General features: G+C 38.6%; 1 protein-coding gene across 8 annotated transcripts in view; it reads right to left on the bottom strand.

Annotated features, from left to right (window-relative positions):
- Positions 1-995: 995 nt before the first annotated feature.
- The window catches only part of ahctf1 (AT hook containing transcription factor 1), a 131,527-nt gene continuing 107,554 nt past the window's right edge, over positions 996-24,968 (bottom strand). For 6 of the 8 annotated variants that reach the window (XM_069930874.1, XM_069930872.1, XM_069930873.1 and 3 more), the window contains 11 exons: positions 24,340-24,432; positions 19,808-20,003; positions 19,279-19,476; positions 15,946-16,405; positions 15,495-15,615; positions 14,158-14,273; positions 8,172-8,347; positions 4,097-6,536; positions 2,922-3,022; positions 2,414-2,547; positions 996-2,285 (listed from right to left, as the gene is read on the bottom strand). In XM_069930874.1, coding sequence (XP_069786975.1) covers positions 2,072-2,285; positions 2,414-2,547; positions 2,922-3,022; positions 4,097-6,536; positions 8,172-8,347; positions 14,158-14,273; positions 15,495-15,615; positions 15,946-16,405; positions 19,279-19,476; positions 19,808-20,003; positions 24,340-24,432 — 4,249 coding nt within the window. In that variant the 3' untranslated portion in view covers positions 996-2,071. The remainder of the gene's footprint in view (positions 2,286-2,413; positions 2,548-2,921; positions 3,023-4,096; positions 6,537-8,171; positions 8,348-14,157; positions 14,274-15,494; positions 15,616-15,945; positions 16,406-19,278; positions 19,477-19,807; positions 20,004-24,339; positions 24,433-24,968) is intronic. The other 2 variants (XM_069930875.1, XM_069930876.1) reach the window with 2 other exon arrangements.

The raw sequence follows: 24,968 nt of genomic DNA on the forward strand, positions 1-24,968 counted from the left end.
AGTTGCATTTCACATTTGCATTTTTTTAAAAAATCTGCAATTTGTATGAAACTGCATTATTCAGATTGATAAAATAATAATGAAACAGTAAACCTGAAACTTGATGACACTGGTCTCTCAGGTAACTGAATAGTTGTACACAATTCTCCAAAGTTCCTTTATTGTCACACAATAGTACAGAACATGAAATTACCTTCTGCCTGCCGTAAGACAGAGTCACCATTAGTGTCGTCCCTTAGAGAGCATGAGAAGCAAAATAGGGTCTCTTCAGAGTAGTGTGTTTGTGGATTTTCCTGCAACCTTTGCAGCCTCACAGACTCTTGTTCGATCCGTCGGCAACCTGATCTCCGGATCCAAACCTCCGAAACAATCAAAAGTCTTCAGCACCTGAGGTCCTTCGCGAGCTCTTCTTGTCCAAGGCACCCTCTTTAAATCTAGAGTTGTTTGTTCTGAAAGCTGGTGAACCAGTGCCCAGCAGCCCACGTGGGCCCCTGACCGCAAGTCGCTCGAGCCTCTGTGGGCCACTGAGCTCCTCTCTGGTCCGCTGTGGATGACAGTTCCGCAAGGTCATCCCCTCGGCTTCTCCCTCTCAACAGGGGTGTCCCTCTCAACAGGGGTGTTTCTCCCCATTTCTGGTCCCCTACACTGGTCCACTGGAGTCTGCAACCCCCTGTGGTTGCTGTCAAGCACAGGCACCACCATCTTGGGCAAAGACTCCACAATTGCAAGATCTTATTTACAAACATAATTGGCTCCTTTAACAGGACTTTTAAAGTCTGTACAAAGCCATTGGGATTAGAACCAAGCGAGCAGTTGAATCCTTTGAAGCAATGTTGTGAATCTGCTCTCTAGTCACTACCAACTCCACCATTTTAAAAAAAAAAGAACATTACAGCTTAGTCCAGGCCATTTGGCCCATGACATTGTGCTCACCTATATTGAAAGTTACATGAATGACAATAAACATAGACAAAGAGAATAAGAGGAATCCACTGTAGTGAGAAATGTCAGCAATCTTTTTATTTTTTGAAAATTTGCCTGGCTTACCAGTATTTGCTGAGCTATCTCAGTTTGTTGTGTGATTTGTAGCAGCACGGCAAGTATATCTTGATGAAAAAAAAGAAACATGATACAAGCTTTGTGACAAAAGTAACTAACGCAATGCAGCGTCATATGACACAAAATTAGTATGTTACAAATATACCAGGCGAGATTTCAAAAATTGGCACTTGGCTATCTTAAGGGAACGGAAAAGCCCTTGCTTCAGAGGGAAAGTATTGTCAATGCAAAATATTTTCCACCCCTCAATTAAAATTAATTGAAGATGGAATCGCCTGCTTCTGCTCCCATAGGGACCATTTGTTCCTGTATCCAAAGTAATTTTAGTTGGATGAATATTGGAAACTGTACAAAATATCTGCTGCCATTTTAGAAGCACTGGATCCAAACAGAGTTGAAGCAATGATTATCGATGGAATCAGCTTACTAAACTGGAGGCAATTCTCTACATTTAGTAGAGAGATACAAGATTAAATGCCAATTATATCTGGTTCTTTTTTAACTAAACTGAATGATGTATGGTAGCTTAAGATAGCTAAGAACACTGAACCTTGCCTCAGATTATTGACAATCTTATAGTGTCTAAAATAATTATAAAAACAAACTTTAAAGGTGTTAAACTGCATATACGGTACCATTTACCCCATTGGTAAAATTATCCATCACAAAAATGGAAAACATATCAAACTGCCATGTATACATTTTATTTATAACTCCCCTAAAATGTCAAAAATATTTACATTTAATTTTATATATGTTAATAAAATGTATGAAGATTCATTACAAAATTAAATTGTGAAACATTTGCCTAAAAACAAAAAAAGCAGTTACAATACTCCATATGGAGCTACGTTCCCCTTACAGACCATTTGTTCATGAAATGTTAAAATAATTTATATAAATTATTTTCCGAAAATTAGATGAACTTCAGAAATTTCACAGTTCTGTATACTGTATAACTCTTATATATAAACTGCATCCAAGTATTAAATTGATAAAACTGTAAAATGTCTTATTTGTGTCTGTTCACTTTCCGGCGTGTAACTGGCTTTCGAAACACTGGGTTCATTTTGCTCCTCTTATGACGAAGTGTCATCTTATGCTCTACGCACCCAGCATCATCTGTTCCTTTTCCTTGATTGGATAACGAAGACAAAGGACTTGCTAAAGGAGAAAGAAATTCAATTTCCACAGGTGGTGCTGTCCAGGAACCCTTTTTGGTTACTCTGTCAAGACAAAAGCAACACACGGCAGTTTTTAATATCAGCAAGAGAAACGATAAGCCTCAGTGTCTCTTGTCTGACTGTGCAGACCTGCAAGCACCACCCTTCCTATCCCTGCAAATATAAACTACCTGGGACTCTTCTTCACTCGAAGTCTTGTGGTTCTGTGTCTGGTATGTATTTTCTCCTCTTGTTTACTTTTCCCCTCTTCTCCTTTTCTAACCACTTTTATTTTTGGCACAGCATCCTTCAAAATATCCAAATCCTGAAGCACACAAAAATTTTAAATTGGTCTCATCTTTAAGCAAAAATACATTAAAAACATCTACAAACATAGCAAACCATTTGCTCTTTCTTGTTACAACTCAATTAATCACTCAATAATAGTTTTTGCTGGGTATAAAATAATGGGCAGTGAAAAAAATGAGGTAACCCATATGCATAAGTTGTTTATCGAGCATACAAGTCAGCAATGAAAAACAAAGCCCAAAGGCAAATCCTTTAATGCATTCTTGCCCAACCTACTCGTTTACCCAGAAAACTGCCCTTAGTCTCTCTGATTATTTTTCTTCCCTAACCTTTAATATAATTTTGTTAAATTAGATATTAAAATGTTATTTGTTAACCCCTTTTCATTACCTGCAAGGGTGTTTTGTTGGGTCTTCTAGATCTTGTTAGAGGAGTAGAAAAAGTAAACTCTGGCTGCTGCACAGTGGGATCTTGTAGCGTGGTCTTTTCAACTATTAATGAGAAGATTAGAAACAAAATTCGTTAATGTATCAATGGCCCATGAAAAATGCAAATACATTTAACAATATGATAAGCTCTGAAAAGCTCAAAACAATTAACACACATGTAAAGCTCAATTTCAAAATCTCACAAAGCACATATCCAGAAGGTGTTATGTGAAAATCTTGAACCGTAATGGGACACTTTAAAGTCTTAGTTTCTTTATAATAAGACTTAGAAAATTAGACTCTGCTCTACTTTACCCTCACTCACTAATGTGCAAAAGAATTGTAGCAAAGTTTCATCAGGTGTATTGGCTACTGTGTCTTAAAGCAGGAAAGGTAATTGCTCGTTATAAAATTACATGTGGACTATCATCCCTTACTACCTTTCAGAAATGGAAAATAAAATACTGAAGATGCTGGAAATCTGAACTATTGCCAGAAACGCTGGAACTACTGATAAGACATGTTTCCTTGATCTTTACAGGTACCAAGCAACAAGAGCCAAATAGTAAGGAATTAAGAGCAAAAATGAAAAGTCCTGAATTCTATGTTAACTTTATTTCTCAGTCATACAAATAAGAATCTGTTTTCCAGCTCTCAAATGGCTTTACTTTTGTGATAGGATATCCAAGCTTCACAGGGCTTCTGAATCAGAAGGACACAATGGTTTGATGTAATTTTTCCAATCAGCCATCTTGCTGTTAAAGTTCAATTCTCTATTCCATACCCTTTGCTGGAAAAGGAAGTGTAGAATCATCGCATGCTGTCCTTAGGCATTAATGTTAAAGGCAATAATGCTTGTTTGCAAATTTTAGACAATGATAAGAAAGGCAACATAATGTTGAGGGAAACCTGGAACATTACAGCAACACAGTGAATCATGGGTACCATTGAGAAAGCATGCATTAATATCATGTACTGTTAAATAATTTCTGTAAATCAACAGAACACATTTCTTAATTATAATTTAAGGCCATGGTATCCATTTGAGACATGAAGAAAACAGCCAAAACAGACGTGCTTACAATGCTACGTATTAAATTAGAATATGAATAACTTCAGATTTTGAGACATAATTACCTTTTGACTTTCTTGAGGATCTTGTGAGAGGAGGAGAGAAAGAATAAGAATCCTCTTGGGCTAAAATGATCGCATGTGATTCTGAATCTTTACCAGGTTTTCTCCTGGCTGGTTTATGGGTGAAAGTTACCGTAAGCTGTTCCTCTTGCCTATCATCCACAATATTATCTTTGACCTTGGACTTTGGTGTTTCTTTGCTTGTGACAGGCTGCCCCCTTCTTGTCATCTCAGCTTTAACAGGCAAGGTAATCGCCACATTTGAAGTCAATTCTGCAATATTTTCTAGTGCCACAAGGTGGGCATCTTTGGCCCTACTTCTTGTAAGTCTGCTGGGTGTAGGTACCACAGGTATGTGTTCATTAATCTCTAGCACTGAAATGGGATTGTTGAGCAGAGCATCAACTTCAGAAAGTTTCCTTCTTTTTTGTCTGGAAGACCGCTGAGAAATAGAAGTAACTTCTGGTTGTTGTCTTGGTGTTTTCAAAGAGTTGTCCAAGACGTGTTCTGCATCTGCTCTGACAGCCGCACTTTTTCTCTTAGATCTCAAGACAGGCATATTGGTATCAAGCAAATTGGTTTCTGTGTCATGTGGTCTGTGAGTGATTGTTTTTCTAGTAGACCTTGTAGAGATATGGATAGAGTCGGATTTTTGATAAAGTTGCATCCCTTTCTGCTCCTCCAAACTATTTTTCACAACTTCATTTATCCCTGTAACAATTCTTCTGGTACTCCTCCTTGGTTTTGCAGGCATTTCTGTGGTTGGTTTAACTTTCTGTATTTCCACAAATACCAGTTCCTCATGATCCATGGAACTGATTTCACCCACTTTATTCCTATTTCCTTTAAAGGACCTTGTTGACATTGCCACAGACTCCATTTGTTTCGCCTGCATAACGTTTCTATTAACATCCTCAACCGTGTCTGTTTTTGTTTCCTTTTTTGCCTCTCTCTTATACAAGCCACTTCCCTGCTTTATTATTCCAGTATCGACCTGCACAGGAAGCTTTAACATTTCAGACTTTTCACCTTCAAGGACTGCCGCTAAGTCATCCGTAGATTGACCCCTTTCAAGGGCCACCACTGAATCATCTGCGGATCGACCCCCTTTATGGAGCTCCACTGAATTATCTGTGGATTGACCCCCTTTAAGGACCTCCGTTGAAATATCTGTGGATTGACCCTCTTTAAGGACCTCCGTTGAATTATCTGTGGATTGACCCCCTTTAAGGACCTCCGTTGAATTATCTGTGGATTGACCCCCTTTAAGGACCTCCGTTGCATTATCTGTGGATTGACCCCCTTTAAGGACCTCCGTTGCATTATCCGTGGATTGACCCCCTTTAAGGATCTCCGTTGCATTATCCGTGGATTGACCCCCTTTAAGGGCCTCCGTTGAATTATCCGTGGATTGACCCTCTTTAAGGACCTCCATTGAATTATCCGTGGATTGACCCTCTTTAAGGGCCTCCATTGAATTATCTATTGGTTGATCCCCTTTAAGGACCTCCGTTGCATTATCTGTGGATTGACCCCCTTTAAGGACCTCCATTGAATTATCTGTGGATTGACCCCCTTTAAGGACCGTTGAATTATCCGTGGATTGACCCCCTTTAAGGACCGGTGAATTATCCATGGATTGACCCTCTTTAAGGACCTCCATTGAATTATCTGTGGATTGACCCCCTTTAAGGACCTCCGGTGAATTATCCGTGGATTGACCTCCTTTAAGGACCTCCATTGAATTATCCGTGGATTGACCCCCTTTCAGGGCCTCCGGTGAATTATCCATGGATTGACCTCCTTTAAGGACCTCCGTTGAATTATCCATGGATTGACCCCCTTTAAGGACCTCCGTTGAATTATCCATGGATTGACCCCCTTTAAGGACCTCCAATGAATTATCTATTGATTGACCCTCCTCAACAACCTCCATTGAATTTGTGATGTCTACTCTAATTGGATCAGGCACACAAAATACTGAATCAGCAAACTTATATTCATCTTCCAATTGTTGAAGAACAAAAGAATTGTTCTTTGAACAAAGCTGTTCTTCATTGTCAAAAACATTATTCTCTGGAGTCTTTTTAATAGATTCACTCATTTTAGTTTTCAGTGAGTCTAACAAAATTGTTTCCCCTTTGTTCACAAAAGCAGGCTTTTGATTAATCTCTGTCGGCATTAGCTGTTCCGTATCTTTATCTTCATCACCATTTTCCAATGCGAAAGTGAAGTTGTCTTCAATGTTATGGTATTCTCTGACCAGAACGCCATCCCTTTCAGCCTCACTCAGAACTTTAGCTTTGTCATTGGATTGGTCTGGAAGGTCATCAACATGCATAACTGTTTGAAATAGAACTGGTTCATGCAGTTTCAGTTCGATGGACACCACTGAGCAAGACTCTTCTCCTTGAGCATCAAGTTCGAGTCCTTCACTGACATCCTGTAATCATAAATAAAATTGCTGTAGTCATTCTTTTAAGCAGATGTTGACACAGCATGCATAATCCATGTTTAAAGAGAATTAGTGATCTATTTTAAATACTCCTCACAAATGGATAACAAATTTGAAGATAATGCTGTTTTACCCATTTATGCTATTTTTCTCAAAGAACAGTGCAACCTTCATTGACAGATAAAAGCAATTTTGAAAATAGGAAAGATTAATTGATAGATTTGCCCTGAGCAAGAACTTTATAAAAGTCTCTCAGCCCCACTGTTCAAAAAGCTTCATTTTGGTATTTGCCTGAAATTGCTTCAAATGAGGTGGAAGTTGAAATCACACCTCAAGAGTAGATCCACCTTGCAACAATAACACCAGATTTGTTGTGACACAGTTAGCGCAACGCCGTGAAAGTGCCAGCAATCAAGACTGGGGTTCAAATCCCGCGCTCTCTGTAAGAAGTTTGTATGTTCTCCCCATGTCTGCGTGGGCTTCTCTTGGGGCTCCAGTTTCCTTCCACTGTTCAAATGTATCGGGGGGTTGTCGGATAATTGGGCGTTATCAGGCAGCATGGACTCGTGAGCCAGAAGGACCTGTGACCATGTTGTATGTCTAAATTTTTAAAAAAGCACCTTCTCGAAACAAGAAGCAATAAACTTGGCCACGACATGGTTAGACGCGAGTAAAACGTTGTGGGAAAGCACTGAACTGGAGTTTACTTTTTGGTCTGAAAGGGAGGCGAGCACAGTGGTGGAAATCCTAACAAAAAGGATATCCAGATAGATATTCAAAGGTAGATTTAAATAAGCAACATGCACTGAAGAAAATAGGATTTAAATAAAATTTGGTTCAAAAGCGAAAGAAAATTTGAGGATTTCAGGCAATCCTTAGCACAAAGTTTTCACATTTAATGTTTACGGCAATGCAGAAAAACTGAAGAACAATTTAAAATTTTACCCTCATGATTAACAGCGTAGATCTGATCAAAATAAATGAGGCATTATGCTGAATGATTGAGTTGAAGGGCATCATTCAATGAAAAGCCCAATACCAATTAAAATTTTTAAAAAATCACAGAAATCTATATTAATTATGACCTGATTTCACTTAAAATCTTTGCACTTCAAAAGCCACATTTATGGTGGAAGCTAATCTGAAAAGTAAATGGGATTGGTACCTGTCCATGAATGGAAATAGTTAATTGGTAGCAATGTGTTCAGATGATATTTTTGGAGTATAATGTCATAAAAATGGACCTAGAAGTAGTTACAATCTTGAAAACCTACAAACATTAAAGAGCAAAGGATGGAATGCTTTCACAGCAGGGCATAGGGCACAGTTATAATTTGTTCAAAAGTTGTTCCTTTATGCTAATCAGAGGTCCATGTCACCAAAACTGTAAAACTGGCCACTGTGTCTTTGATGTGAACCTTCAATAATCCAGAAATACAAAATCCAAGACAAAAGATAATTACATGTCAGCAGATTGGAAAGTGATTTTTGAAGTAATTTGAGGCCTACATTTTTTTTGCTAAATTACTGAGAAGCACCTTGTGCATTTACACAAATTGGAAGTAAGAAAATATATTCTGTAGCAGCATTCGAGTGAGAACTAGAGTGTATTGTTCACATTACCTGTAAAAGCTGAGTATTTTCTGGAAGTGAAACTGCTATCGACTCATCCTGTGTACATTCAGCAATATCGTCCATCACTTTAATATCACTTTCTTCATATCCTGATAATGCTAATTCCATTTTCTCATTTCTTGTCTCTTTTTCAATAATGTCCTCATCATCAACTATGATCAAAGCTGGCAAAAAAATAAAGAGAAAAAAATTATCAGTTACATTTTCCTTGTATTTCAATATAAAATAAAAAGGTATTGTATAAATCTTGTCTTTAGAGCTCAGAGGATTAAACAGTTTTGTTTATTCTCCACATTAGGCAACCATTTTATTCAATATGTCAAAAGGAGCCCTTTATAAATGTAGACTGTTGTGAAGTCTTCTACCTTCACAATTCCCACAGAACCCCTTTATTCCACCACCATAGAAAACAAAATTGCATGCTGTTTCAATACTTCAATGCATCAAGGAGAGAAAAATAATAGCACACATCTTTTATTATGGATAACCTCTGAAGTTCTAAATTAAGGAATTAAATAAAAAAGATCAGTGCAAGAACATTCAAAAGGCACAAATTGAAAAAACAGACCTCCAATCAGATAAATGGGTTGCCAACTTGGGTGAATCAGGCAAAGGGCTTGTTCTATGCTCTTATGTATAAATGCTACCATCAGATGACAAAAGAACAATGTCTGTTCCTGCAACAAAATGAATGTTGAATAATTTGTGTCACTGAAGTCAGCTGTTGAATGTTAATAATTTTGGGTGCATTTCAGAGACCAGATGGAAGAAGGTAACTTTCCATCAACTGGTTTACTGATATCAAGGTTTATCAGGATAATATAATGAGAACAATTATATTTTTTGAAATGAACAGAATTTATTTCATGCTGTAATCTTTTGAGATGGAATATCTGAACATGCTTATCAACTTTTGAGAGTTATGAAGCAGTATGAAAGTCGCCGTAATCAAATTTGTCAGTGTGGACTGTGCTTGAAACATAATGAACTATGTTTGATTAGTAACAGTCAACATGGATTTGTGAGGAGAAGATCATGTTTGACAAACCTTTTTGAATTTTTTGAGGAGGTTACTAAGAAAATTGATGAGGATAAAACAGTGGATGTTGTAGAAATGGACTTCAGTAAGGCCTTTGATAAGGTTCCTCAGGGAAGGTTATTTAGGAAGGTTCAATCATTAGTATTAACATTGAAGTAGTAAATTGCATTCAACAATAGTTGAATGGGAGATGCCAGAGGAGTAGTGATAGATAACTGTTTTGTCAAGGTTCAGTATTGGGTCCATTACTACTTGTCATATACATTAATGATCTGGATGATGGGGTGGTAAATTGGATTAGTAAATATGTGGATGATACTAAGATAGGTGGAGCTGTGGATAGTGAAGAAGGGTTTCAAAGCTGGCAGGTGGAGTTTAATGCAGATAAGTGTGGGGTGTTACGTTTTGGCAGGGCTAATCAAAATAGGACATATGTGGTGAATGGTGGGGCATTGAAGAGTGTAGTAGAACAGAGGGATCTAGGAATAATGGTACATAGTCCCCTGAAGGTGAGTTACATGTGGATAGGGTAATGAAGAAAGCTTATGGTATGTTGGCCTTTATAAATCAGAGTATAGGAGCTGGGATGTTATGTTAAAATTGTACAAGGCATTGGTGAGGCTAAACTTGGAGTATCAACTCTCAAAAGTTGATAAGCATGTTCAGATATTCCATCTTTTGGTCACCAAAGTATAGGAAAGAAATCAACAAATTGGAGAGAGTGCAGATAAGATTTACTAGAATGTTGCCAGGATTACACAGTCTTAGTTATAGGGAAAGGTTAAATAAGTTAGATCTTTATTCTTTGGAGCGTAGAAGGTTGAGAGGGGATTTGATTGAGGTATTTAAAATCACTAGGCGTATGGATTGAATTAATGTGGAGAGGCTTTTTCCTTTAAGGGAGAGATACAAATGAGAGGACATGAGTCAGAGTTAGGGGGCAAAAGTTTAAAAGAAACATGAGGGGAGGTCTTCTTTGCTAAGAGAGTGGTGGGTGTGTGGAATAAGCTTCCAGATGAAGTGGCAGAGGTAGGCTTGATATTAGCATTAAGGAGAATCTGGATATGTATATGGAGGGGAAAGGAATGGAGGGTTACAGGTTGAGTGTAGGTCAGTGGGTTTAGGTGGGAGTAAATGTTCGGCATGGACCAGAAGGGCCAAGTTGGGCTGTTTCTATGCTATAATTGTAATTACAGCCTTTCATAACCAAAGTTCAGATCTTTTCCTTTTAACTGGTAAACCAGTTGATATTTAATTTTTAAAATTTAATTTAGACATACAGCACCATGACAAGCTATTTTGGCCACAAGCCCTGCTACCCAATTAACCTACAAGCCACGGTATGTTTCAAATGGTGGAAGGAAACCAGAGCTCCTGGGGAAAACCCATGCAGACACGGAAGAACGTACAAACCCTTACAGACAACATGGGATTCGTATCCCAGCCCAATCGCTGGCACCTTAACAGCATTGCACTCTCCGTTCCGCCTGAGCTGCATCAGGAACTATATAACATTATGCATGTTTTAAGGTGGTCTCTGTTTAATCCCTTGTGAACCCCATCCCACCTCGATTCTGCATCCCTTAATGTTTTACCCAACATTAAACTATTAGTGAAATAAAAAAAAGTCTGCAGATGCTGTGATTGTCGTAAAAATGCCAGAGGAACTCAGCAGGTAATAGGAGGTAAAGATAATATAACCAACATTTCATGCTAAGCCCTTCATCAAGGGATGAGAAAAAAAAGCAGGCCTGAATAAAATAATGGGGGGGGGGGGGGAGGAGGGAAGAAGGGGCAGGGGAAGGAGCACCATTAAGCATTAGTCTCAATATTTCCACCATCTCACCTGAAGATTTGGTTTCAGCAACTAACCCAGCTCCCATTTTAAAGTTAGAATCTATATTCTCAGCCCTGTCAAAGGAAATAATTTCTTTCTACACAATTAATTTTCATCATTTTTTAAAAACAGATCAATTTGATGACCTCTAGCTCTTCTATGCTCAAAGGAATACCATCTTAATCCATGTAGAGCCATACACAAAAGTATTGGAGAAACTCAGCAGGTCATGCAGCATCTATAGGAAGGGCAATCAACATTTCAGGCCTGCGCCCTTCATTAAGGTGTGAGAATAAAGCAGATAGGCACCCGAATAAAAAATGTAGGTAGAGGAGAACAGGCTAGCAGACAAGACATCATAGGTGGGAGGGTAGAAGAGAAAAAAAATGGAAAGTAATATGGGAAGGGGTAGTTCTCCAAATGGAGAGGGAAAGGGGCAGGGAGCTGGTATAAAGGAGACACAGGGATTGAGATAGGAATAGACTCAGGGGAGTGGTTTAACAGAAACTGGAGAAGTCAATGTTAATGCTGTCTGGTTGGAGAACGTCCAGATGGCATTGTTCCTCCAACATGTGGGTAGCCTCGGTTTGGCAGTGCATGCTGGTGTAGGAATGGTGTGTGGAATTAAAATGGTTTACCACTGGGCAATTTGCCCTCATAAGTTAACATCGTTTGGCTCAACAACTTCCAAGATATGACACTAGGCTTTTTCAGGTGCATTCTACGCTAAGAATGTGCCTGAAGAAGCAGAAGTGGCCCTTTAAATTGCCATTCAGGTGGCAGCGTTTAAAACACAACACTGGCCACCTGAAGGACACAGCTGCACAGGATGCGGCTCTGAGCGCACTCCAGCTCCTGCCCAGTGTCAGCTGTGACCAGCAGCCTGACCCTTTAACATCCGCTTTCAGCCAGATGCATTCAGGTGGCTGGGGGAGCCACTGAGCTGAGCTGATTATGCCTCTCGGAGGAGGGTTACGTAGCTCGCCTCAAGAGCGCCTCCTGCACATTCAGGTGGCCTCAAAACAGCCGCATATTGCCTAAACATGCGGCTTTACATGCGGGGCAATTGGCCACCTGAAAATGCCTACTGAGAACCAAAAAGTGGTTCTCCAAGTAGGGTGCAACCACAGTACGAAAACCTACTTCACTACTCTTACCCAGCTAGTGGAGACATTGCCACATCATGTTTAATGGGATTTTAAAGCAATTATAATGATGCGTCAAACACTGAAATAATAATCGTTCTCATGTCTCAAAAATCAAGATACTGAAAAATCTGCACTTGCAAATGCTTTTGATCAATTCAACTTGGGGGCATTTCCTCTTAATTCAGTTTTAAAACCACCTCAGTTTTTTTTGGGTGGAGTGGGAAAAGAGGAATGTTGTATTCAAGGCAAAAATGAGTACACTTGGCTTTGACAGCTGAAAGGCTTATTAAATTTAGGGATATGCAGAGTCCAGAATTGGTGAAGGACACTTGTAAAATATGGTCAGGTAAGACCATAGAAAAAGTGCAAAGAATTTTTAAATTGATGTATTGCTTAATTGGGCACTAGTGTGGATCAGCAATCGTAAAGTCTAATTTGAAGCAATAGGCAATGGTATTTTAGACCTCAAGGAGAACAGAACTTCAGCAAAATGGTGACTAAATGCACCAATAACATTTTTGTTTGCCCACCCTCAACCAACATAACCATTAAACCAGGATTTTTATATTTGAGGAGTGATGAACAATACTTTGAAATGGGGGGGGGGGGGGGAAGAAGAGAGATAATGAAGACAGGAGGGATAAATAAATTAAAATGGGGCTTTTAGAGGTATTGACAACATAGATTCCTTCCACAGCAGGAAAAGTTATACTGTGCTGAACATATTGTTTGATTAGCTTTACAACAAGCAAGGAGAAAAGCTCTGGATTCCCAAAATGCAGGTACACTCAGCACATTTATATACCGGCTAGAACTGTGACTGAAAGTCACCCAGAGAAACAGATATTAAAGTGGATTATATGTTTGTAATTGTACTTGCAGTCATTCAATATTTAGAATGGCAACTAAAATGGATTGCCATTACAGCAATTGTTTTTAAATTTGTATTTAGTTTAAATGGCTTGTTAAACGTGAAATATATGCAAAGTGGATGTTGTCCATGGATAACCCTTTTGTTCCTGGGGAAAATGTAGTTGTCTTTCTCCAAGAAAGATTGTTTTAAGAGCAAATATAATTTAAAGGAAGAGAGATAAGTGTTTTAGGATTAGGTTTGACATGCTCATTTGACGTAAACATTTGTCAAAAGGCCTCCTGCTGCCTGATGAATATGTTGAAAAGATATTTCTGATAACTGCATCTATTTCCCTCAATTTTATGCTATAATGACAAATTGTCAAGTTATCTGGATAGTGTCTAACTAACATAATAAAATGAATTAAAGGAAGTTGACTGCTTATTATGAGACGACATTAACAATCCTGAAATGAAGTAAATACTATAAAGAAAAAAAATACTTAAAATGTGACCAATATGCAAAGTATTTAAGAAACTCTTTAAACAAGAAAAACAGCTAGATATTCATGCCTCTTGCTCATGTTAATAAATCATGATCTTTCAAGGGCATTCTGCAATCTACAAGTACACAATACTAGTTCACAGAAGGTTAAAGACAACAATTCAGGCAGTTTGGTTTATGACATTTTACACACATTTTTGTTTGGAAGATATGTGGCTCATTTGGATTTCATAGATAAATCCATTTGTTATTTTCAGATGTTTCTTGGTAAATAAACCTGTTGACTCCAGATGCTGCATTAAAATCAATTTGAAAGAAAAGCTAGCTCACCTGCAGAAGTAAGCTGGTTTTATTTAAACTACAGTAAACCCCTCTGGCACCTATAGGGATTGGCAGATGCCAGATAAGTGAATATTCCGATTGCTTAAGATTGCACATTGCCTGATTGGCAAATTAACTGCAAGAGGGTGCCAATTTAAAACCTGTATTTTTTTTAAATCAGCAATTTTTTTGGGCTGGTTGGTTGAATTCTGGGTAACAGGGATTTTGGTGGAGATGGAAATTTTAAACTGAAGAGAAGCTAGGATACATACGAACAGCATCTGTTGTGGATGGGTATCGTAGGTCTTCACTCTGGATTACTCTTTCATTTTCCTCAGCTACCTGAGATAACAATTGGTCTTCTTGCCTTTCTGGATCCATTTTCTCACTGCATATTCAAACAGATAGAACAGAATCAACAGTGCAGAAAGTGGTCTTTTAACCTAATTTGTTAACGCTAGTATTTATATGCACATTTTCTCCCACATCATAGCCAGAAACATGTTTTCAACATGCAAGTATTCATCGCACCCACTTTGCATATTTTTTATTCCCTTATGTACTCATCTCATTTCCCCTTACATTCTAATCATCCTGTATAAAACATTTTCCCCATTATGGGTTATTATCTCCATTTATAATCCACACCTGAAATCACCTCATTCAGTTCTTAACTTAAAAGATGTTGATCAAGTATACTCTGCGTTCTAATTGTTCTGTTAACATCGTTAATGTTGCAATGTTCTACCACTATAGAGTACCCTTGTTTTGATCTAAAATACCTTAAGAAATCAGACTGGCAATTTTAAACCTCAACACACATCTTGGCTAAATTTTCAGAGAAAACTGCATGGGAACAGAATCTTCTCATTTCCACTTTCCCAGAAGTTTGTTGCATTCAATTCATGATTCAGTTCATAAATTCTTCTGGGTCCATAGTCATACAGATGAAAATTGACACTTCAGTCCATTTACATTCTTGAATTTTAAAAAATACAGGAGATTCTTCCAGACAGAAAATTTAAAAAAAATTCCACTTAATTTAATTCTTTCTAAAAGCATGAGGACTATTTTATCAATCAGCGTAACATTGAAAAAGAGATTGAACGCCAGTTCGTATGATGGAAAGTCAAATGTGGCAGCAGTTCATGGATTAACTGGTTCATCTTGTAGGTCATGCTCTGGTAAAAAGGTAATTAATGAGGGGAGTCAAGTACTGCACTCTTTCTGCAACCACTGGCTTCAAAGTGCTCCTTCTAGACCCCACATACTTCTGTCAGATTATGTCACTGGCCTCCTCTTTCAAAGAGTTCTTGGGAACTATTATTAAGCCTGGTGTATTGAGCAGTCAGACAAACTATAGCCAAGTTGTACAAACAGACAAATAATGCTCACTGTCTGGATGAACCCCACATACAATGGATACAAGGGCAGAGAAGGGAAACAAATCCATTTTCAAGGTCAGAATCTAATAATTGTAGAGCAAGTAGTTTTAGACTTGGGAGAATTTTCATCCCTGCAATTAAGAGTCAGTAACAACAAAAAATACTGGGCAAATTTTGTATTCCAAGTAATGCAAAAGTTAAATGTAAAATTATTGCAATCATACCTCTCATTAGAAGATTCCAGGTTATGCATCGGCAGAACTGCTTCTTCATTATTTGAGCAGATGAATGGTGCAGTATCAGTTACTGATGGGCACATTCTTTCATTCTTGTCAACGTCCAAAACTATCAATAGAGAGTGTATAGCAGTTACTAAATTTTCCTGTGTTAAAATTCAGTCCAAGGAAGGAATTGAGGAAACACCAATTCCCTCTTCTAACCAAGAGGGCCTACTGTACACAGCAACACCCTAAAACTAATCGGCAAATAACAAAGTCTTAATAGATTACTCCTTCTTACCTTCAGCAGGGATACAAGTTCATTATTTATGCAGAGAGGCCTCTTTAATGAATATAACTGTCTCTTGCAACGTTGCATAATTACAAACAAGCATCAACATGTATAGCAGGAGATTGATGTGCCAAAATAAAACAACAAATTTTGGCAAAAACATACCTTCTTCACATTGAAAGGTTGGTCCATTATCGACGTGGCACAGTTCATTTTCAGTCACTTCCTTGTTATTAGGCTGAGAAATTTCACCTGTCATGTGCCCATCTGTGACATTTACAGAAATAGCATCACAACTTAAGATTCTCTCCTCATGCAAGACCAATTCGTCCGCAGAAACCGTTTTTCCCATTTCCTTGGATATGTCCCCTCTATCCAGGGACTCTGCAGCATCCACATATTCCTCCATGGACCAGTCTTCTGTTTTCCCAGAGCTATCCACGTCATCTTTATTAGCATCTTTGTCAGTTCTAGAAAGATCAACCATTTTCACTCGTCCAAAGAGTACTTCATCATCTGGGGTTAATTCACTTGTGACCTGATTGTCTGTAGTTGAAGGCCATGATTCAATAGATGGTGTGCGTGGGATCTGTTTAGATGATGAAGGTGGCAATTGTAATTCATCCTTGATTTTAAAGGAAAATGTCATTAAAATAAATTAACTAATAGGCTGCCTCCTTATGAAAATCAACACAACAATAAAGGGAAATTCCAGTGACCGACCATTTTAATTCCACAAACCAACCCCACACCAACATGCTCATCCATGGCCTCGTTCACTGCCAAACTGAGGAACACCACCTAATATTTTGACTGGGCACTCTCCAAACAGACAGCATTAACATTTACTGGACCAGTTTCTGTTACACCCCTTCCTCAAGTATCTCTATCCCAATCCCTTTGTCTCCTTTCCTCCATCTCCCCAAAACCCATCCCTTCCTCATTTCTTTTTCTCCTCTTATACTCTCCCACATATTAGCCTGTGCTCCTTCCCTTGCCCCTTCCTCACCTTTTTATTGAGGCATCTGGTTGCTTTTTGCTCATACCATGAAGGGCTCAGACCTGATCCATTGGTTAATCTTTACTTCTTGTAGATGCTGTGCAACCTGCTGAGTTTCTCGAGCACTTCTGTGTATTGCAGTTTATAAATTCTATTACACTTTTGCTCAGTGTGAAATTATTTTGAAAGACTAGACCATACAGAGTATTTTTTGAAAGCTACTCTATGTAGAACTTATGAAATGGCTGCGGAGTTATCAAAGGGGGAAAGAAATAATCAATAGCCAAGCTCCCTTTGTAAGTGTCTCCTTGACCACAATTTCATTCAACCCATTACCAATAACAGCAGGCACATAGGACAGAGCTCAGCAAGATGGTCACAACTTTTACTTTTGAAAGTGCCACAAAACTATTTGGGGCCCCCGTCAATCTCCCCAATCATCCTCAGAAACTTAGTAACACATTTCAGAAATGAACTCAATACTCATTTCAAAATAGATGCCACAATCAGAACACTAAAAGGTATTGACTAATTACAACTCCAATTATCTGAAATGATCGGGACCAGGCATATTTTGGATAAACGATATTTTCAGATAATTGGTAATTTTTAAAAAACAGCCCAGTAGCAACAGCAATTCACTTGGAACAGTGTTGAAACAAAAAACAAATTATAAGCATGAAATAATGTTTAATTCTCACCAAGAAAACAAGCTGAACAAAATCAGATAAATCCAACACCAAAAACTCGAAATTCTACTCAGAGGTTTTTCAAAATTTTTTTCAACCTGTGACATTAGTTGGACTCAGAAAAAAATTCAGATAATTGAGGATTTTTGATTGTTCCGGATATCTTTTTATCAAAAATTGTTTGGAGGTGAAATAATGTCATTTCGGCTTTGAAATTTTTCGGATAAATGAGGATTTCTGATTTTCGGAGCTTCGAATGGACATCACTTCCCGGTCCAAAAAATTTCGGATAACTGAGGATTTCGGATAATCGGAGTTCTACTGTAGCTTGCTGACATTTTCACCTAATGGTTTAGAGCTACTTCCTTTCAAAAGGATCATTCTTTTTGTTTAAAAATATCTTAGTTAATTCTGATATACAAGCATCATACATTTTCCTGTGTACCCCAAATACACCAATTAACCTACAAGCTCTGTACATATTTTTGAAGAGTGGAAGAGAACCCGGAAGAAATCCATGCAGACACAGAGAGAGCATACAAAATCCATGCAGACACCATTGGATTTGAATCAGAGTTGATGGTGCTGTGACGGTGTTACGACATTTTGAGAGGGGAGGTCGTGGCTCACAAGCCGAATTAAGTTGTTTGAAGGTAGGATGGAAGATGTAGTTTGTATGAATTTTAGTAAGGCATTTGACAAGGCCCCTCATGAGAGACTCATTCGGGATCCATGAAGCCTTGGCCGTGTGGATTCAGAACTGGCTTGCTGAAGGTACCAGTTCCTCCTTGGTCTTAAACCTACTTCTCCAAATCTTGTCCCTACGTCCCCTAGTTCTATTCTCACTTGCCATCTCCCTGCTCTAAATCTTGTCCCTACGTCCCCTAGTTCTATTCTCACTTGCCATCTCCCTGCTATCTTCGCTATTCCTTTCACAATTTTCTTTATTTCTAAAATATCCTTCCTCATCCTTCTAAATTCCAATAAGTGTAGTCCCAGGCTACTCAGTCTCTCCTCAAAGCAAATACCCTAATTTCCAGAGACAATCTATTGAGCCTCCTTTGCACTTCCTCCAGTATGGCGGCCACAATTCTCCATGTGCAGCCTCACCAGTACTTTGCAGTGTTATAGCAGATCCTGCCTGCTGTTAAATTCAACTTTTTTCTCACAAGGAAGGCCAACATCAATTTGCCTTTCTGTATGTGCTTTTACCAGCTGCACTTGCAAACTAACCTTTTGTAATTCACATCCCAGGTCTCTGCACAAAAGCATGCTGCAATTTTTTAACCATTTGAACAATGGTCCAATTTACTACTTTTCCTTCCAAAATAGATCTCATATTTACCAGTGTTGTACTCCATCTGCCAGACCCTTGACCCACACATGGATGGCACTGTACTATTACAGTTCCAGCAACCCAGGTTCAAATCTGGCACTATCTGTAAGGAGTTTGCATGTTCTCCCAGAGAGGTTATACTATAATTTTCTAATTGGCACTGAACAGAGTTGTTTACTGGGCCATTTCAGAGATTACCTGAGAATCAACCAACCAAAGCAAAGCTTCCCCCTCCCCACACCGACCAATTTAGCCATTTCACAAACACTTTGATGTATATACGTTTCTATACACTATCCCAGATTTTACCACTTCAATGTTAATTCCCTAGCTGCCTTGGTGCGATTAAGCCTGTTGTAAGGTTAAGAGCCCAAATCTCTGTATATTCTTCCAGTATGCAACCATGCCCATATTCACTGTAATACCAGTCAAAAATCTGAAAGCTTTCAAAAGCTATGCCACAAAGAACATACCCCATTAGTCCATCGAATAATTGGTTTCTCTGTCACAAAAGAAATTTTGGTCCCTTTAGAATGAAATGGAGGAGTTGAAGATCTACTTGGTGATGCACATGGTGATGCCAAGGGTGTGGAGCGAAGGTTGGATCGCAAGATGGATTGAGGAGTAAAATTGGCAAAAGTGGCTTCTGTAGACATAAATGCTCTTGCTTTCTAAAAAGGAAAAACAGATTTTTTTTAAACATTACCATTGCACACCAGATTTGATTATTACACTTTGCCATTAAAACCATTCCACAAACCTCTGAAAATCAAAATACTACTTATTATAGTAATACTATGAGAAGCAATGCATATAACATATTTAAATTAGAAGCAACTTATTTCAATGGTTGAGAATATATTCCTTGTGTTATTTCTTTTCCTGACAAATTTCCATAATGGAGGTACATCAAAGACTACAAATATGCTTGGGGATTTTTCTTAAACTAAAAGTTAAAAAATGCAATATAGTCTGTCCAAGAAGTATTTAGAAGTTAAATACCTTCACCACAGGGGGTGTTTGCAAAAGTTTAAGTTCTGATGCCTTGGAAATGCCCCCACGGTAGCCTCCATTGACAGTATGTAACTGCAAAGGACTGGTTGTCATCCAAGAAGAATCAGCCTTAGTTTGTGTATAACGAATGGGCTCTGCTTTCTTGGTTGCAGGTGTCTTCAGCTGTCGCATAGACTCTAATAACCTAAGTGAGCAAGATAGAGGTCAGAAATACTCACTACGAGGGCAACTGTATCCTACATTTCCAGAACAAAAGTCACCTCAAACTATTTGCAGGAGTTCAAGGTTCCTATTATTGTCACAATAATACATTTAAAATGTAACAAAAATGATATACGTTAACTTGTGCAAGAAGTGGCCACCAGCATCCCTCACAGTAAGGAAGAAAGAGAAGCAAAAGAGAATCAAGTTTACTGTCATCTGATTGCACATGTAGATCCCAATGAAACAGCCTTCTCTGGTCCTCGGTGTAAAACATGCAGACACACAACCAGCCATAACACACATTTAGACAAACAATATACATGCAGGACAAATAAGTAAATAATATTTCACGAATACAAGTCTTGGACTCTCATTTTCATGAGAGTCCTTTCAGAGAAACTGAGTGTCTGTAAATTTTCCTCCAGCAATTCTGTAGCCTCTGCAGCCGCACACACACCCATTTGATTCATTGGGAACCTGAGCTCCGGATCCAAACATTCAAAGTGATCAGGAAGCCTACAACACCAGAGGTTCTTCAGGAGCCCCTCTTGCCCTCAGCAATGTCTCGAATTCTGGCTCCGATTCCTTGTTCCCATTACCCAGTGTCCAGCAGCCTGCTGCCCAAGTGGATCCCCCAACTGCAAGCCATCAATAGCCTGTGTGAGTCCCTCAGCCGTTGTGCCCCTTGCTGGTCTGATGCCTTGCTCACTATCCTGTAGGGTCGTCTCCCATGCCTCTCCTTAATGGGAGTATTCTCTGTGTTTCTAGTACCTGCCATCTTGGGCACAGATCTCGTGGTTGCAGGATTTTACTTATTACTATGATGGCTCCTTTAACAGGGCTGTTTAAAGCCCATATGGAGCCTCCGGCATCAGGATAGGGCAGTCGATATGTTTGGAACAGCGCTGCGTCTTCATTCTCTGAGGTCTGCACCAGCGGCAGTGCTGCCGTTACATTAGCTCCAGCAGTGCAGACTAAATGCAATTAAATTATTGATAACAACAGAACATGCTCAAGATACTCAGAACGTATTAATGTTCCTTCCAGGATGAAAGAGTGTTGCTGCATCTCTCTACAGAAGAAGCCCAAGCTGAATATTTTTTTGCATTTTCTTTAATTTCCAATCTCTAGAATTCACTTTTTTTGGAAGTACTCAACTTCAGATCCCTTAGAAACAATACTCAAGAAGATTGATTATATTGATATTTAAGAGCAAGTTTTGGCACCAATTAAACTCTAAACATATTACCGTATTTGATGGCATATAAAATTCACTCCCCCCCCCCCCAAAAATGGCTCAAAAATATCACCAGAGTCTTATAGTACATATGAAGTTGAAATTAGTGTGATATTGGTGAGTAACACTGACCGTGATCATTTTAACTGTGTGGCTCTCTAGTATCACCACCATCTATTATTGGGGGCTGTCCTGGGAAGGGGGGTGGGGAAGAAGCAGGGTGGGGAAGAAGCAGGGTGGGGGATCAATGTGGGGGCTGGTGACGGGCTGTTGGGAGACTCTCCCGACGGCCCGCTGCAAATCCCTGCATTAGTCCCGCTCTCTCCCAGCAGCTCGCTGTCGGTCCTCACACTGATCCCACTGCCACGCTCCGCCCCCCCCCCACCCGGGAGAGAGTAGGGCAGTGGGTCCAGCGTGGAGACCAACAGCGCGGTTTGTTTATATAAAATGTTTTCTGCTTTAGCTAAGCTGCTTTTATTTTCTCTTGTAAATTACAGCAGCAGAAATTATTATTTTTCCTGTTGTGCGAGTTGCATGTTTTGTCCAAGGTTTTTTTATGCTATACTGTAGCTACATATTTCAGTAACATTAAATGCTTACCCGTAAATACATATTAAAAATTCTTAACATTCCCTGCTAAAATGAGTGGGTCTTGTATGCCATCAAATACAATAATTAAGATTGTTCAACGAAAGTAAAACCCCTGTTATCTGGAATTCAAGGAATTGGCAGATTCAGGCAACCAGCAAAACATAAATGTGGAAATACGTGAAAAATACAGAAGTTTAAAATTGTGTACCTCATCATTAGATCACCAATCCACGCATTACTCAATCTCAAACAACCAGAAAATTTACTGACTAATCCCCTTATGTGCCAGATATCAGGTGTTTTACAGGACATTTCATTATCCAGTTAATCAAATTAGTTTTTCCAACACAATTTGGATCTCATATGTGCAGATCCAGAGATTATTAATCCTGACTGGAAATAAACCATTATAGGGAGGTGTAAATGGCTAATATATGCTCATGGGAAATTAATTCAAAATATCTCAATAAATAGCTTCCTTTATAGCAAACTTCAATCACAATTTGTCAACATTCTGAAGTTAAATAGATTTTTTAATTTTGCAAAAGGAAAATAATTTTAATTGAAGAAGCAGCATGAACTTACAGATAAAATTTCAAAGTTAAGATCATTTCTGGATTGAGTTTATTCACAATTATTATCAGCAATATCTGATCGGCAGAATCCAACATGGAAGAAGTCAAAGGAAAATGTATCCCCCCGCAGCACTGCAAAACTGACGTGAATCAGCATTCAACAAATGAAACCCACTGCAGTCTTGAATATAGACATAAGCCATGCAGAAACAAAGACATTGTCCAAAGGTAGCTTTAAGGGTTTAAAAAGCAATTTATTATTTTTCTTGCACAGAAAGCAAAGTTAACATTTAAACTATTGCAAAGTGTGTTTTTTGGAGATATCACCGTGATGAAAATATAATCAGAAGAGGATCAGACTTGGATATGGTATTGTATTTTTATGTTTTTGGGTGGTAGAGATCAAGAGCTTGATAGGTGTTGCTTTGAAAACCTAAATGGTTGCAGTGCCTCCTGTCAACGCTACATAATGCACAACTGGGCTAAGTCAACAGTTCGGGTGATCGATAGACTAATCATGTAGATTGGTTTGTCCTGAATGTTAATGAGTTTCTTGGAGCTGATAAGCAAGGGATATTTCATGACACTCTTGACGTGCCTTGTGTGTGATGATTGAAAACATCAAGACAGGAGATATCATCCAATGCAAAATTCTCCACCTCTGACTCCTTGTTCTTAAATGTGTGGCTGGTCCAATCCAGTCAGTCAACGGTTACCCTCAAGATTTATAGATTTATGGCAGGTGATTGTAATGACAGAAAAAGTCATGGGCATTGTTTAAAATCATTGGTTGTGAAAATTTATTCTCTGGTTTTTAAGTGTCATTAATTAAGATAGATTCTTGACCAGCTTTGCAACATTGGGGGGGGGGGGGGGGGGGGAGACAATGTTTTGTGTAGTGGAACAACTTTTGTCTGTGGAAATTTTATTTTCCCCTGATCTTCATTAACTGATTTTACTGGGAGCATTACAATTCCTGATGAAATACAATCTTGATTTTAAAGGTTGGCATTCTCGCCTTTCCTTTGGAATTCATTGATTTTGTCCAGATGTGAGCCAGTCATACTGAAGCCCAAAAGGAAAAATTCAGTAGGCAATTGGTTAATTTTTAGTGGATTGGGCAGGTCTAAGCAATTTTTCAACTATAAAGCACAAGAAATAGAAGAAGGCCACCTGGTTCTTTGAGATTGTTTTGTTTTTAATCAAGGTTATGGTGGATTTTTCATGGTGTGGAGAATTACAAATATTCACCACCCAATATGTGAAGAAAACCTTCTCATTTCAGTCCCAAGTAGCCTATCTTTATTCTGAAACTAGGAACCCAACTCAAGTCTCTTCAGCTAGACAACATTTACCCACCATCTCATCTGTCTGCATTTTCCACACACTGAAGAACACGTCTACACTGCTCATTCTCCCTTCATGTTCCAAATTTGTCAACCTGGGAACCAACTTAGTTCATTTTATTTGCAATCCCTCTTGGGCTGATACATTTAAAAAAAAATAAAGGCATGGCTATATCAAATCTGGGCACAATACTCCAAGTGCTGTGTAACCAAGGCGCTAGACAATTGCTGCAAAGCTTCCTTAACACAGTATTCAATATTTTTCTTAATAGTCTTTTAACCAGACAATTATCTACTTTTGCTCAGCAGGGGGGCAAAAAGGTTAGTTGATATTGCCATCAAATCAGTCATCATCTTAATAAATGACTGGATGCGCCGGAGTGCAGAATAGCCTTCTGTTTCCACTTTGTAATATATAATAATCACTTATTCTGATCCTGGCGTAGAAGTCACTTTAAAATGGAGCATCGAAGGGATTAATATACCAGATATAGGGTGTGCCCACAAATCCAAAGCCCACTCGACAACAGATACAACACCCAGCAAATTTGTTGAACAAATTAATACCTGGATAGTTTTCTTGAGCTTGAATTGATTGGTGTCCCAACAAAAGCATCAGATACTTCAGTAGACTTGAGGTGCAGTTCACTGCACCTAGGACTGAATTTTAAATGGCAGGAAATAACAGGAATCAATGAGCATGTTTGTTTCTGTTCAACAATAACAGATTTATTTGCACGTCACTCTGTAATATACATGCAAGTGCTATTAAAAGGTAGAAAAATTCTACTTAACATTCAATACTACTGCTCCTATGTATTAACATTTTGTAAAAGTGCTTACAAAATTCCATTCATAAAATGTAACAAAATGGAGAATCAGTTTGTTGGCATACTGGCGGAAAGACTAAGATTACTGCTTGCAAAACTTAACGTTACAAAAGCATAACACCATATAAACTGTCGTTCACCCAATAGACAATTGAACAAAAATTAATCAAATTATGAGATCATCTCAACTAACATCAGTTCATATCCTTTATCTCCTCCAATGCTAAACACAAAGTAGCTTACCATTCTTTTGGGTGCTTGATCAAAATTTGCACCAAGTTACAGTGTCCAAGATTTTGTGGTCATTATGCTTCAAAACTGTGAGCATACACTGTCAAGAGGTGGTTGAAGCAGGGACGTTATTTA

Source organism: Narcine bancroftii, chromosome 4 (assembly GCF_036971445.1).
Source record: "Narcine bancroftii isolate sNarBan1 chromosome 4, sNarBan1.hap1, whole genome shotgun sequence".
Classification (NCBI taxonomy): Eukaryota; Metazoa; Chordata; class Chondrichthyes; order Torpediniformes; family Narcinidae; genus Narcine; species Narcine bancroftii.